Source organism: Ursus arctos, unplaced genomic scaffold (assembly GCF_023065955.2).
Source record: "Ursus arctos isolate Adak ecotype North America unplaced genomic scaffold, UrsArc2.0 scaffold_22, whole genome shotgun sequence".
NCBI classification, from domain to species: domain Eukaryota; kingdom Metazoa; phylum Chordata; class Mammalia; order Carnivora; family Ursidae; genus Ursus; species Ursus arctos.
The window spans coordinates 41,350,061-41,362,031 of NW_026622897.1; the positions used below are offsets into that span (position 1 = coordinate 41,350,061).

At 41.1% G+C, this 11,971-nt stretch overlaps 1 protein-coding gene across 3 annotated transcripts in view; it reads left to right on the forward strand.

Moving 5' to 3' along the window:
- Positions 1-9,585, forward strand: part of GRM5 (glutamate metabotropic receptor 5) — a 502,219-nt gene extending 492,634 nt beyond the window's left edge. For 2 of the 3 annotated variants that reach the window (XM_048217498.1, XM_048217499.1), the window contains one exon: positions 8,661-9,585. In XM_048217498.1, the coding sequence (XP_048073455.1) occupies positions 8,661-9,585 (925 nt within the window). The remainder of the gene's footprint in view (positions 1-8,660) is intronic. The other variant, XM_048217500.1, reaches the window with a different exon arrangement.
- Positions 9,586-11,971: the final 2,386 nt, after the last annotated feature.

Here is an 11,971-nt window from a genome sequence, read left to right on the forward strand (position 1 = left end):
AAATACCATGCAATAGGGGCGCCTGGGTGGCATAGTGGTTAAGCGTCTGCCTTCCGCTCAGGGCATGATCCCGGCGTTATGGGATCGAGCCCCACATCAGGCTCCTCCGATATGAGCCTGCTTCTTCCTCTCCCACTGCCCCTGCTTGTGTTCCCTCTCTTGCTGGCTGTCTCTATCTCTGTCAAATAAATAAATAAAATCTTTAAAAAAAATACCATGCAATAAGTGCTATGTTAGACAGCTGTTGTGAAGGTCAAATATAATAAAGCAGATGAAAACACCTTGTGAGGTGTAAAGTTCTATTCCAAAGGGAGCTATTATCATCCTGGGATTCTCCTCTTCTTAGTCATCAATTCCAACCCCATATTTTATTCAAGCTTTAAATCAAGCTGGATTCCTCCACCAAGTCTTCTTGGTGGTACCACCCAAGGGGCGCAAAATAGCTGTGTCTTCTTTTGTTCTCTCTTTATGAAACTGTAACCTGGGCTACAAATAGTAATTGCTGGAAAACATAATTTCCATTTTGGATGTAAAAACATCCTCTAATCTTAGTTGAAGTACCTCTACTAAAACCTAGAACTTGCATCTCAGTATGAGGAGTAGTTTAGTTTGAGGTTTGAGCCCAGGTTACTGAATTTTAGATTTAAACAATAGCTTCACTTGAGAAAGAAAACTCTGTGGTGATCCAGCAGAAAGCTTGGCACATGCTCCTGCTTTACGTCCTTCGTTGAATGCTCTTTCCTTATGAGGACGTGGGGAAAGTAGCAGCTAGAGGCACGGGGCACTTTAATAACCCACCCTGGATGGATTGTGACCTGTTGAAAAGGCATCCTGTTAAACCAAAGACTAGTTAAAATAGGGCCAAGTGGTTCTTGTCCCACAAGGATTTTTATTAGGGACTAAATGCCTAGCAAAAGATGTTCTCTGATGGAATTATCATAGAAGCAGGCAGCCACTGCTCGCTCCCAACTACATAAAAGGGAGGCAAAAGTCCACCCCACAAGGTTGTTGGAAGGGCTTCCAGGGATTGAGCATGTGGCATTAGCTGCTTTGCCGTATATGCAACACACATATTAATTGGATTTTGTTTATCCATGTTATTTTAACATTCCCCAGGCTTTAAGACCTAGTTAATCTCCACTTTATTTGCAAATCCTTCCTTGAAACTTCTTTCCCTAGTGAGGAAACTTTTCTCTGCACTCCTCTAATACCAATGCGCAAGGACCTAAACGTCTTTTCTTGCACAGTTTTCAGATCAGTATATTCCTTTCCATCCTCATTTTTTCCACACCTGTTAGCATCTTAACACTGTGTCCCTGCACTATGAAAATAGCTTCTTAAATCTACCCTGGACACCACTCTTTTGCTTGTGTCAATCTTCTTGGCTCCTTATGCCTGAAGGACTAATTAACTTAACAGATATTAATTAGGCCTTAACATATTCCTGAAGTAGGACCAGGACTGGGGCAGACAAGGAATAAGGTCAATGGATGAAGCTGCAGTGAGATTTTAAAGAAGATTTTGGCATGATTCCTACATTTAATTGTTTTTGTTGAGTTCCAAAAATATCGAATACCTAAAATATTAAATAACGCAAAAAGAATTCTTGCAGTTGAAGAATAACACAGAAAAGAACCCATGAGTATTTCTTGATATATTCATTCATTTATTGATTGAGTATGTAGATCACATATGTATCTAATAATTAGACCATCTTCTGGTCAAATATATTAGACCACCTATCTATTCCAGACACTGATAAGAAGTTCGAGGCTAATTACTAATGAGTTATTAAAATAGCAAAAGAAAAGAAAGAACATCCTTGCAGGTCATGGGTGGCCATAAAGCATTTTTATAGTGGACAAAAAAGTCCAAACTCTTACCTGCTGATGCTTTAACTTCTTATCCATCCCCACACAGGGCTACTGCTTATCTTAGAACATCCTTTGTGGATTTCTGAACTTAGTCACTGCTATCTTTCCGGGAGGGCAATGCCTACTGCTCTTTTTGGACTTTGCCATAATCTACTAATTTTTCAAGGTGTAGATACAATCTGTCTTCTGGAGGCAAGAATCATTCCCTGGCCACTCCCCTCCTGCTACAAATGGTTTCTTCCTCTTGCGAAGTTTTGAATCCATTGTGATCTGTACCCTACAGTTACCCAATGAACTACTTGTTCTCATGCTCCACAATCTCTCATTCTCCTTGTCCTCAGCACCCTTCCACCTGCCCACCTGCTTCCTTCTTTCAAGGACCTAATGAAAAGAAAAACAACCTCTATCAAAATACTATGAGTAACTCATATTGCTAGCCTTCTATGTGCATCTTCTCTCTTGCCCTCTTTGAGGGAAGTTTCATATCAGCAACTCTCCACCACAGTACCAAAAAGTACTGATCAATCACAATCATTTGCAAAGGTAGCATATATCATTTGTTAACCAATATTCGTTGAAATGCCAAAGTTTGCAAAATAGTTATCCTTGAAATTATACCATTCTTATTTAGTGGTATTCCAAAAAAAGTCAGAGAAAAAATAAGTGTGCCACACATAAAACAACGGTCTTTTATTAGATCACAGCACGGGGAAAAAAAGAGGGGCTGAAAATTGCTATATGATATTTTATTTATATGGTGATAAATAACTGCCTTCATGATCGAGACATCTAATCATTATCCTTGGCAAGTATAAATGCTTGGTCAACCTGTGCTATTTGAGTTAACAACCAAAGAGTGATATAGGGTGCTTTCTTGAGACTTCAAAGTACATGATTAAGAAGAACAAAGACATATGGTAATAGAGAATATAAATCAAATGACTAACTTATCGACTTAAAAATGCGTATCATCACCAGGTAACATCTGAGGGCTTCTCTTCCATGAAGTAAGGACAGCTCACTTCAAAAAACAAATATGGATGGTGTACTGTCATGAAAAATGAACTGGAAATCATGAGATGGTATTGGTTCCACGTTGTCATTTTCTAACTGCTTAACTTTGGGTAAATCACCTATCTCACTGAGCCTCAGTTTTCTTATTTTTGAAAGGAAGACCAAGACATTGATCCTATCTACCTTTGACAATCAGTGTTCCTAAAGTACTTTATAAAGCAGTATGCAAATATAAGGTGATAGTGCTTCGATTATTGTGTCACTGTAGGTAATTCATTTCGATTTACTTAAGTGTTTTTGTCTATATGTGTATTTCTAATGCATACATTATCACAGCCATTTAACTTTTTTTTGTCAACAAGATAGCTATTTACATCCATTTATGCTGTAACTGAGGAAATTTATATGGATGATTCTGCCGTTTTCTTATATATCATGGTGTATTTCTCGGTGTAATTTTCAAAGTCAAGATGTCAGATTTTAGGGAAGGCTCAGAAAGAAATTATTCCACCTAATTTAGAGTGTCTGAATATAAACAATATCAAATAGCTCATTATCTTTTAAAAACCATATTTCCATATTTCGTAATTCAAAGCAAATTATGGCAAGAAAAATATACTGATAAAAGTTTAAGAAAATGTGCAGAAAATGGAACTGCAATTGGAAATCTTCTGCTTATAATATTCTTGATTCATGAAATTCTTTCACTGGCCTAATATTTTCTGAAGTCACTCCGTATCTGCTAGTGACATTACAAGCTTTAAAAACTTTTCAAAAATATTTTTTTGTATTAGGAAGCTCATGATCTTACTATTCCTCTCTCCTGGCTGCCTCTCCACTCAAAATCATAAACAAGAGAGGTTTAGTAATGAAGATAATTTTTTCATGAAAAGAATGTGCTAATTTTCAAAGGATATATTTGATTATTCTGATGCCCTAGATCTGTACAACTCATGAAGGTACTACTAAACCATGTAACAAAAGAGAGGATAAAGGCATAGTTTTTTAATTCAGTGAAATATTCTGAGGATTTTAGTTGTTTATACGGCCTTAATAAAACCCTAAACAATTTCTCAGGAAAAAAACCCACACAGGTCATTCAACAGCCATTTTTTTAAATTATTTTTATTCAACAGCCATTTAAAATGAACACAAAAATTCTAAATTCCATTGACTTTTTGGATGGTCCAACTCTATTAACATTTGCCTCCTCATGATGGTGTGCCATGGCAGAATGCTACCTCCTACAGGTTTTGGCAGATGAATAGAGAAACTGGGAGAGGTCATTGAGCTGACATTCAGAGCCTGTTTGAAGTGAATAAATTATGTGTCATGCATGGAATAGATAAAGGAAAAATAAACTTCTGAGAATAAAGGTAGAAGATGTCATTTTGGCCGACACAAACTGTAAACGAAAAACAAACAAAAAATGCAACCCTCAAATAACATGATCAAAATGCTTTTTTTCTACCTCTCAGAAAAGAACCAATTGTCATAGTAGAAAGAACATTAGATCAGCTAGTATTATATTTGGCAAAGCGTTAACTGGTACCTGGAAAGAGCACAGAGTTTTCACAGGTTTTTTTTGGCCAAACTGTCCTTTCCAGATGTGGCAAATCATCTGTTCTGTCTCTCTCCATGCCTCTCTCCTCCTTCTTTTCTAATGCCTAAAATATTCGGTGGGGAAGGTGAAGTGCTAAAAACAGGTAAGGAAAAGTTGCTTTCCCTTTTCTTACCTCAGGGCCCTCAGGACAAATGTCTAATCCTGATGTGGAAAAAAAAATCTTAACAACAGCAACAATGATGATTTTATCTCAATTGGTTGGAAGATCTGATGGTGAGGTTTGCAGAGGTGGTATGTTTTATAATGTACCCTCATGTGTACTACCGTTTGGGTTCCTCCCAGAAATCATGTGAGGTAAGCAAGGGGAGGTTTATTTCTTCTATTTTGTACCAAAGAACAAAGAGGTACAAAGGTGTTAAGTAATTTGCCCACCATCACTCAGGGCTGGATCTTACACCTACATTCTAGGGCTACTATCCATACCTGCCTCCATAAACTTTCATCACTGAGAAGTTTCACTAGAATAGACACACACACACACACACACACACATATGTACATACATATACATATACACATATGCGTATATAAATTACAAAAAAGGAACAAATACTTCCTTTGTGATTTTCATGGTAGATATGAAGATCTGTTATTGTACTTAGTTAATGTAATATCTTTTATTTGCATACACTGAGCACTACTGATTACAGTAAGTTATATAAAAAGTAGATCCATAAGACAAAAGAAATAGAATTTCATTAATACTGAATTTTTCTTAATATTATTACTGAATTACTGAATTTTTCTTAATATTGAATTATTTTTAAAATTCTAACAAAAACAATTCAGTTTGGATTTTTTGAAATGGAATGCATTTATCTACTCCATTATTAGTTCAAAGATATTATTGAACACATACTGTGTTCTAGACCATGCACTGGGTCCTATGGCTATAACAGGAAACAAAGAACCCTCTGTCTGTACTCCCACAACACTCCATCCAGCAGATGAGGCGGACATACACCAAAGAGGTATGACGTGCCTAATGCAAGGACTCTGGGAATCCAAGCTAGTCCAGGTGGGGTCAGAAAAACTTCTCTCAAGAAAAAGCAATTAAGGTAAAATTGAAAAAACAAACAAACAAAAACAATGGGAAGAGCTTAGTCAAAATGGAAGAAAGAGAGGAGGGAGCACCATGAAAGAGCATTTCAGGAAGAAGTAAATTGTGGAATATTGTAGAATTTAGTGAAGTGGATGTGATATCTAAGGAGACACTTAGAGTAGAAAAAGACCACAGACCAAACCCGGTGGAACAACCAAAAATATTTTATGGCTTTACCACATAAAATATTTTACGTTACACTTAATTCTCTGTTTCTCAGCCAGAGCTCAAAACCATATTAGTACATTGTTTTTATTTTCTGGGATGCAGTATTCACATGGAATGCAAAAACTAATACTCTTAGACACCTTCTCCTTACAAGAACCTTTCACCTGCACTGTCTATTGAATCCTCACAACCACCTTCACCAAATGATATACTCTCTGCTTTTCATCAAGGCTTACAGACTAGTATTTTCCAAGCACTCAGGCTGGCAGATCCAGGATTAGAACCCAGATTTTGGGCTTCTTTGTCCACTGCACCTTCCAGGACACCACACAATGGTCCTGCTAGCTTTAGAATCCTATTCGTCCATCAAATGCTTACTAAAAGTTCCCATTTTGGAAAAGAAAACCTTTCATGACCCAAGGAATAAAATGAAGTACTCAGATTTGGGCTCCATCTCTCTGGTGTCTCCTACATCCATTTCCATTGGTATACAGATTGCTTGGTGCTCTCTCTCCCACATGACCATGGACACTATGAGCAAAGGCATGGCCGGGAACAACGTCAGTACTCTGTGCAGACTGGCTGGGTAGGATAGCTGCCTTCTTGCACATTCATCCACAGGCTTTTCAATCTGCCATCATGTTTTTAGGCACTTCCACATGTGATTCCAAAGACTGTCACTGTTAATACCCAGAGTTATGTTCCATCAAAATCTCTCTATGTCAAGGGAGCAAGAATCTTTCTACAGTAAAGCTTAGTAGGATAAATCCAGTTATGCGTCTAGTTTCTAGCCCATGCTTTGTATTAAAAGTGGCCTCAGCAACCTGAAAGATTATTTGTCCTTCCCAACATGGCTGTTTCTTATCCTGCTGGTAGGAGAGAAAAGGAGTTGTTGGCAACCATCCTCCCAATCAAATCCCATAAATAGTCTGGCCTATTTCTTCTGTGCCATGTTCCAGAAGTTAGTAGACACCTGGGAAAAAGAAAGTAATGCACTAAAAACATAAAAGGTGGCAGGTCAGGTTAATGCAAAAATGTAGAAACAAATCTGGAAACTCTCCTGGAAAGGAAAGTTAGGTTCTGTACGGCAACTCCCAAACCTGGAAAGAGTTTATCCATCCTTTGCAGGAAGTGGGGCAGCGGTGGGGGACATGTCACGTTCCAGAATTCTAAACGACACCAGGTTGCAAAATATTGGGTAGATTAAATGGAATGAGATCTCAGAGGAAGAAGCAGAAAAAGGAAGACCACAAAGAGGAAAGGGGCAGATGAAGAAATGAGAAGCAGTATGGGAAAGAGACAGGAAGCATCCTGTCATAGGAGCACAGAAACAGGGGTCTGTTATCGGAGGAGTTGGTGTCTCAGGGAGAGTGGATCTGGCAGTTGCAGTCCGGCAGTTCAAGGCAGGTGGGCTGCAAATACAATTCAGTTCCCTGCCTGGCGAAAGCAGTTCGGCCCTCCAGCAAGGAGGCCAAGGGAGCAATGGGAACCCAGAAAGAAAGGAAAGCTTCCTGCTAGATTTCTCAGTTTGGGAAACACCTGCTGCGTCATCACTTTGGGGATGGAGTGCATGTAAAATGCATAGATCCTTGGAACCCAATCCAGACAATCAGAATCTCCTGGGGTCCTGCCTGAGATAGTTGACAAATGCCCTGGATGAGTCTTATGCACGATTAAGTTTCATCACCCCTGGCTGAGATGAGAAAACTGGGTGGCCAAAGCCTTTTGTTCATAGACTGCCCAAGGTTATCTCTTGGCCACAGCAGCTAGGACAGAGCTGTATGGACAAGAGAGACCCCCTAGTTACAGAGATCTTAGTTTCCTTTGTGATGAGAAATCCCCCCAGGGTCTCCACAGAACATCCCTGACAGTCAAGTCACATCCTCTGACCATTAATGAGGTTCCTGATAGAGGGTCTGTAGTTTCAGAAGTTGTGTCATATTTAATGGTAAGGAGGACACAGTCAGGACCTGAGAGGCTGAGGCACCAATTGCGTCATCATCAGAGCAGCTTTCAGACCCCAGGGTGGAAACCAAAATGAACTGTGGAGAAAGGGAAGAAGGAGAAAGGACCTAAGAAGTCAAGTGAGCCAGATAACACTTATCAAGACCCTATTTGGAAATCAATATGCTAGGTGCCAAAGGCACTATGCTCCCTCACAGAATTGTTATTCAAGTTTTAGGCCTAAAAACAAATTTGTGAGGAAAATCTGGGTGAAGTAGAAACGCTCTAATTAATTAGAAATGTGTGTATGTGTTCATTGAATTTCTATTTTCCAGCAGATAAGTCAGACTAACTAAAACCATGTTCAAAGTCAGGAGTTCGATAGAAATCCCTAGTCAAATATACCAGTCGTTGACATACACCAGTCGTTGACGTGCAGAATAAAAAATGAACTGGAACCACTGTCTATTTCCTCGACTCGTACCCTTTCCCTCCCCTCTGACGACTGGATGGGTGAGTTGAGGTCCTAGTTCTACCGTTTCCTGTCAGAGGCTGCCAACTTCAGGAAGCCTTGCCCAGTACTAGGCACTTCTGCACACCGCCACAATACTGCAAGCCCTGGCTTCTAGCTTTGCAGCATAACCAGCCCTTGCACTCCCGGGTGGGCTCAGAACTACTGCAGAATCTCCATAAATACATTTAACCTTCCTACTATCCCCTACAACACACTTTCGTGGTAATGATAAACCGAAGGCCAATACGATAAAGCGGCCTTTAACGCAAGCAAACAAAAAGCCACTTCCAAGATCTCTGCCCATAGTGTCCGCTGACGCCTTATTTCCCGAAAGATCAGCAACAGTCCTTCCCAATCCGAGTCCCATCACCCAGCACTGGGGAACCTCCGAGTCACCTCTGGTCTCCCTTCTCTCCGCAGCTCCAACGGAAAATCCGTCACGTGGGCCCAGAACGAGAAGAGCAGCCGGGGGCAGCACTTGTGGCAGCGGCTGTCAATCCACATCAACAAGAAGGAGAACCCCAACCAAACCGCCGTCATCAAGCCCTTCCCCAAGAGCACGGAGAGCCGCGGCCTGGGCGCGGGCGGCGCGGGCGGCGGCGCGGGGCCCGCGGGCGGGGGCGCGGGGGTCGCGGGCGGCGGCCCCGGCGGGCCGGAGCCCCCGGACGCCAGTCCCAAGGCACTATACGACGTGGTGGAGGCCGAGGAGCACTTCCCCGTGCCCGCGCGCCCGCGCTCGCCGTCGCCCATCAGCACGCTGAGCCAGCGCGCGGGCTCGGCCAGCCGCACGGACGACGACGTGCCGTCGCTGCACTCGGAGCCCGCGGCGCGCAGCAGCTCCTCGCAGGGCTCGCTCATGGAGCAGATCAGCAGCGTGGTGACCCGCTTCACGGCCAACATCAGCGAGCTCAACTCCATGATGCTGTCCACCTCGGCGCCCGGCCCCGGCGTCGGCGCCCCTCTCTGCTCGTCCTACCTGATCCCCAAAGAGATCCAGCTTCCCACAACCATGACGACGTTCGCCGAAATCCAGCCGCTGCCCGCCATCGAGGTCACAGGCGGCTCGCAGCCCGCGGCGGCTGCGGCGGCGGCGGCGGCGGCCCCGCCGGCAGGGGGCGCTGCCCGGGAGACCCCGGCGGCGGCCGGGCCCGAGGCTGCGGCCGGCAAGCCGGACCTGGAAGAGTTGGTGGCTCTCACCCCGCCGTCCCCCTTTAGAGACTCGGTGGACTCGGGTAGTACCACCCCCAACTCACCAGTGTCGGAGTCGGCCCTCTGTATCCCGTCGTCTCCCAAATATGACACACTTATCATAAGAGATTACACTCAGAGCTCCTCGTCGTTGTGAATGTCCTTGGAAACCACGCTGGGTTCCGCTGACGGAGCCGAGATCTCCCGAGTTCACGCAGACACAGTGACAAGCATAGTCGCCTGGTTAAGACCCGAGGTGGAAGATGCCAAGTACACCCGTAATGGAAACATGTTAATAGTGCTAATTTCACATCAACCGACGAAGACACCAACTACAAATCTTTTGGCAGATTTTCTTCTAGTGGCCTTAGAAAACATGGGCTTTTAAGAAACACTGCTTATCTTTTTGAGGGCTGACAAGGAGTCTGTTGAACCAGTTCCATACCAAGTGCTTTGCTCTAGGGAAGCAATGAATGTGAAACAGCATAATGGAGGGGGAAAAGCATACTTAATAAGCAACTGTAAAAAGTTTTGTTTACTTTAATTCTTTTCCCAGAAGATTCTTTGATTCACCAAACATGAATGTACATTTTCTAACAAACTCAAAATCTGGGACCAAAACGTGAACCTTTCTCTCTCTCTCTCTCTCTCTCTCTTTTTCTTTCTTTTTTCTGTCCTGTAAAGACCTTGAAAAGCAGTACCTTGGGCCCAGTATTTACTGCGGCGTTGTTGAGAGTGTGTCCCATGCATAACACACAACTGGATAATGAGTGCTGCGCTGACGTGTGTAGGGCTTTTACCAGAGACATTCCTCCCCGATTTGGTTTGAAATCCTCTTCCAGAAGCCTGCATCCGGGAGTCCACCTAGTTATTTCAATTCACCTCCATTAACCAAGAAAACCAGTGGAAGATTTCTTGACTATTTCACCATGTTGCCAATCAATACTGGAGTAGCAAAAAAATATTTTCTGGAATACTGTTTTGTAATTCCCTCCCTAGGGTACGTTGTGTAGCTGGAAATTCTCTTTTAATAATAATAATAATAATAATAATAATAATAATAATTCCTGAGCTCCAGCTTGGCTATCTCTTTCATGAAATGTGGCCACTCCTCCTTACAAATGCTGTTCCATTAGCATTGCCCGCTAAAATATTAAAATATGCATTTGGGCTTCTTCATTCCTTTCCTTTGAGAACCTGATGCACAAAGAGCTCCTCTGTTCTTTTCAAGTCCCACCACTGGAAGAACGGTCTATAGACCCACTGAAGACAGCGTCATGATTGAAGGGACTGTTGTTCAAAAAGTTAACACAATCTTAATACACTGGAAATTTTAAACTGTGTCAAGTTGGCTTAGCAGAGATTTAGCTATGCCAGTGAGCAGTGATTTTAACTTTACTTGGCTGCTTAAATAGGGCAGCTATGAACTATGACAAATGTAGATTTTTCAAAGCAATACAGAATACTAAAACAGAGGAACCTTAATGAATATAAAACACACAGTCTTTCTTAGCCATTCCAAAAAGAGACAAAGCAATTATTAATATTTCCTTTTTAAAATAATTATTAATATGATTTTGTGCACTTCATATTGTCACTTTTTAAATACTGCAGAAGAGAGATTTAAAGATATAATAGAAATACATGTGCTTTAATAGGCTCATATAGGTGGAATTCATAGCTCAAGCCCTGTATCCACTGTCATCGCTTTCTTCTCCCATTACAGCTATCCTCAGGTGCCAAATGTTTTTTTTTGTTTGTTTGTTTGTTTTGGTTTGGTTTTTGATTTCGTTTTTAATTTTTAAATAAGGATAGTAAGAAAAGGAGGAGGTGTCCTATAAAATTAGAGTTTAGTTGATCTAGCCTTATACTAAAGACAGCCTTATGAAAAAGATTTGCTGTGAGGCAGAAGTATATTTTTAGGAGAAAGAAAAATAAATGAAACCTTTATCTTTAGCTCAATATCCTTATTTTGGCATGTATTTTTTATTTTACACCTACTTTAAAAAAGGAATTGAGAAATGGAAATATATCCATTGGCATAATTTATCATTCCCCACTTTTAAAAGTTATAATACATATACTGCTTGACTTTCCTGATATCTGTTCTTAAATTTTTAAATAAAATCTCCCAATATAAAATATTAAAAGCAAACATTAATTTAGTAAAATATAAATTTTCAAAAATCAAACCTCCCATGCCAGATTTGAAAATAACATCATCAAAGCACCCTGAAACCCACATGTTATAATGAGACTCTTGAAACAGTGAATTTAGCTAAACTTTATGGTTTCATTGAAAGTGAATGTCTGCCTCTACCTGAAAAACAGATATAAATATTTTGAAGCATTAACACCCCTCAATCCTCTTGAAAAGGGTGGCATTCACCTGGGGATTACCATCTTGATTTTTTAAACATTGAAACCTTTCCAAATATACTCTACTATTAAGTTTTAAATTTCTTTCTTAAACCCTTTGGTTGATTTCCACTTTATTCTGTATTGAGCAATAGAAAAACATTTTTAAAAACTTTCTCCATGAT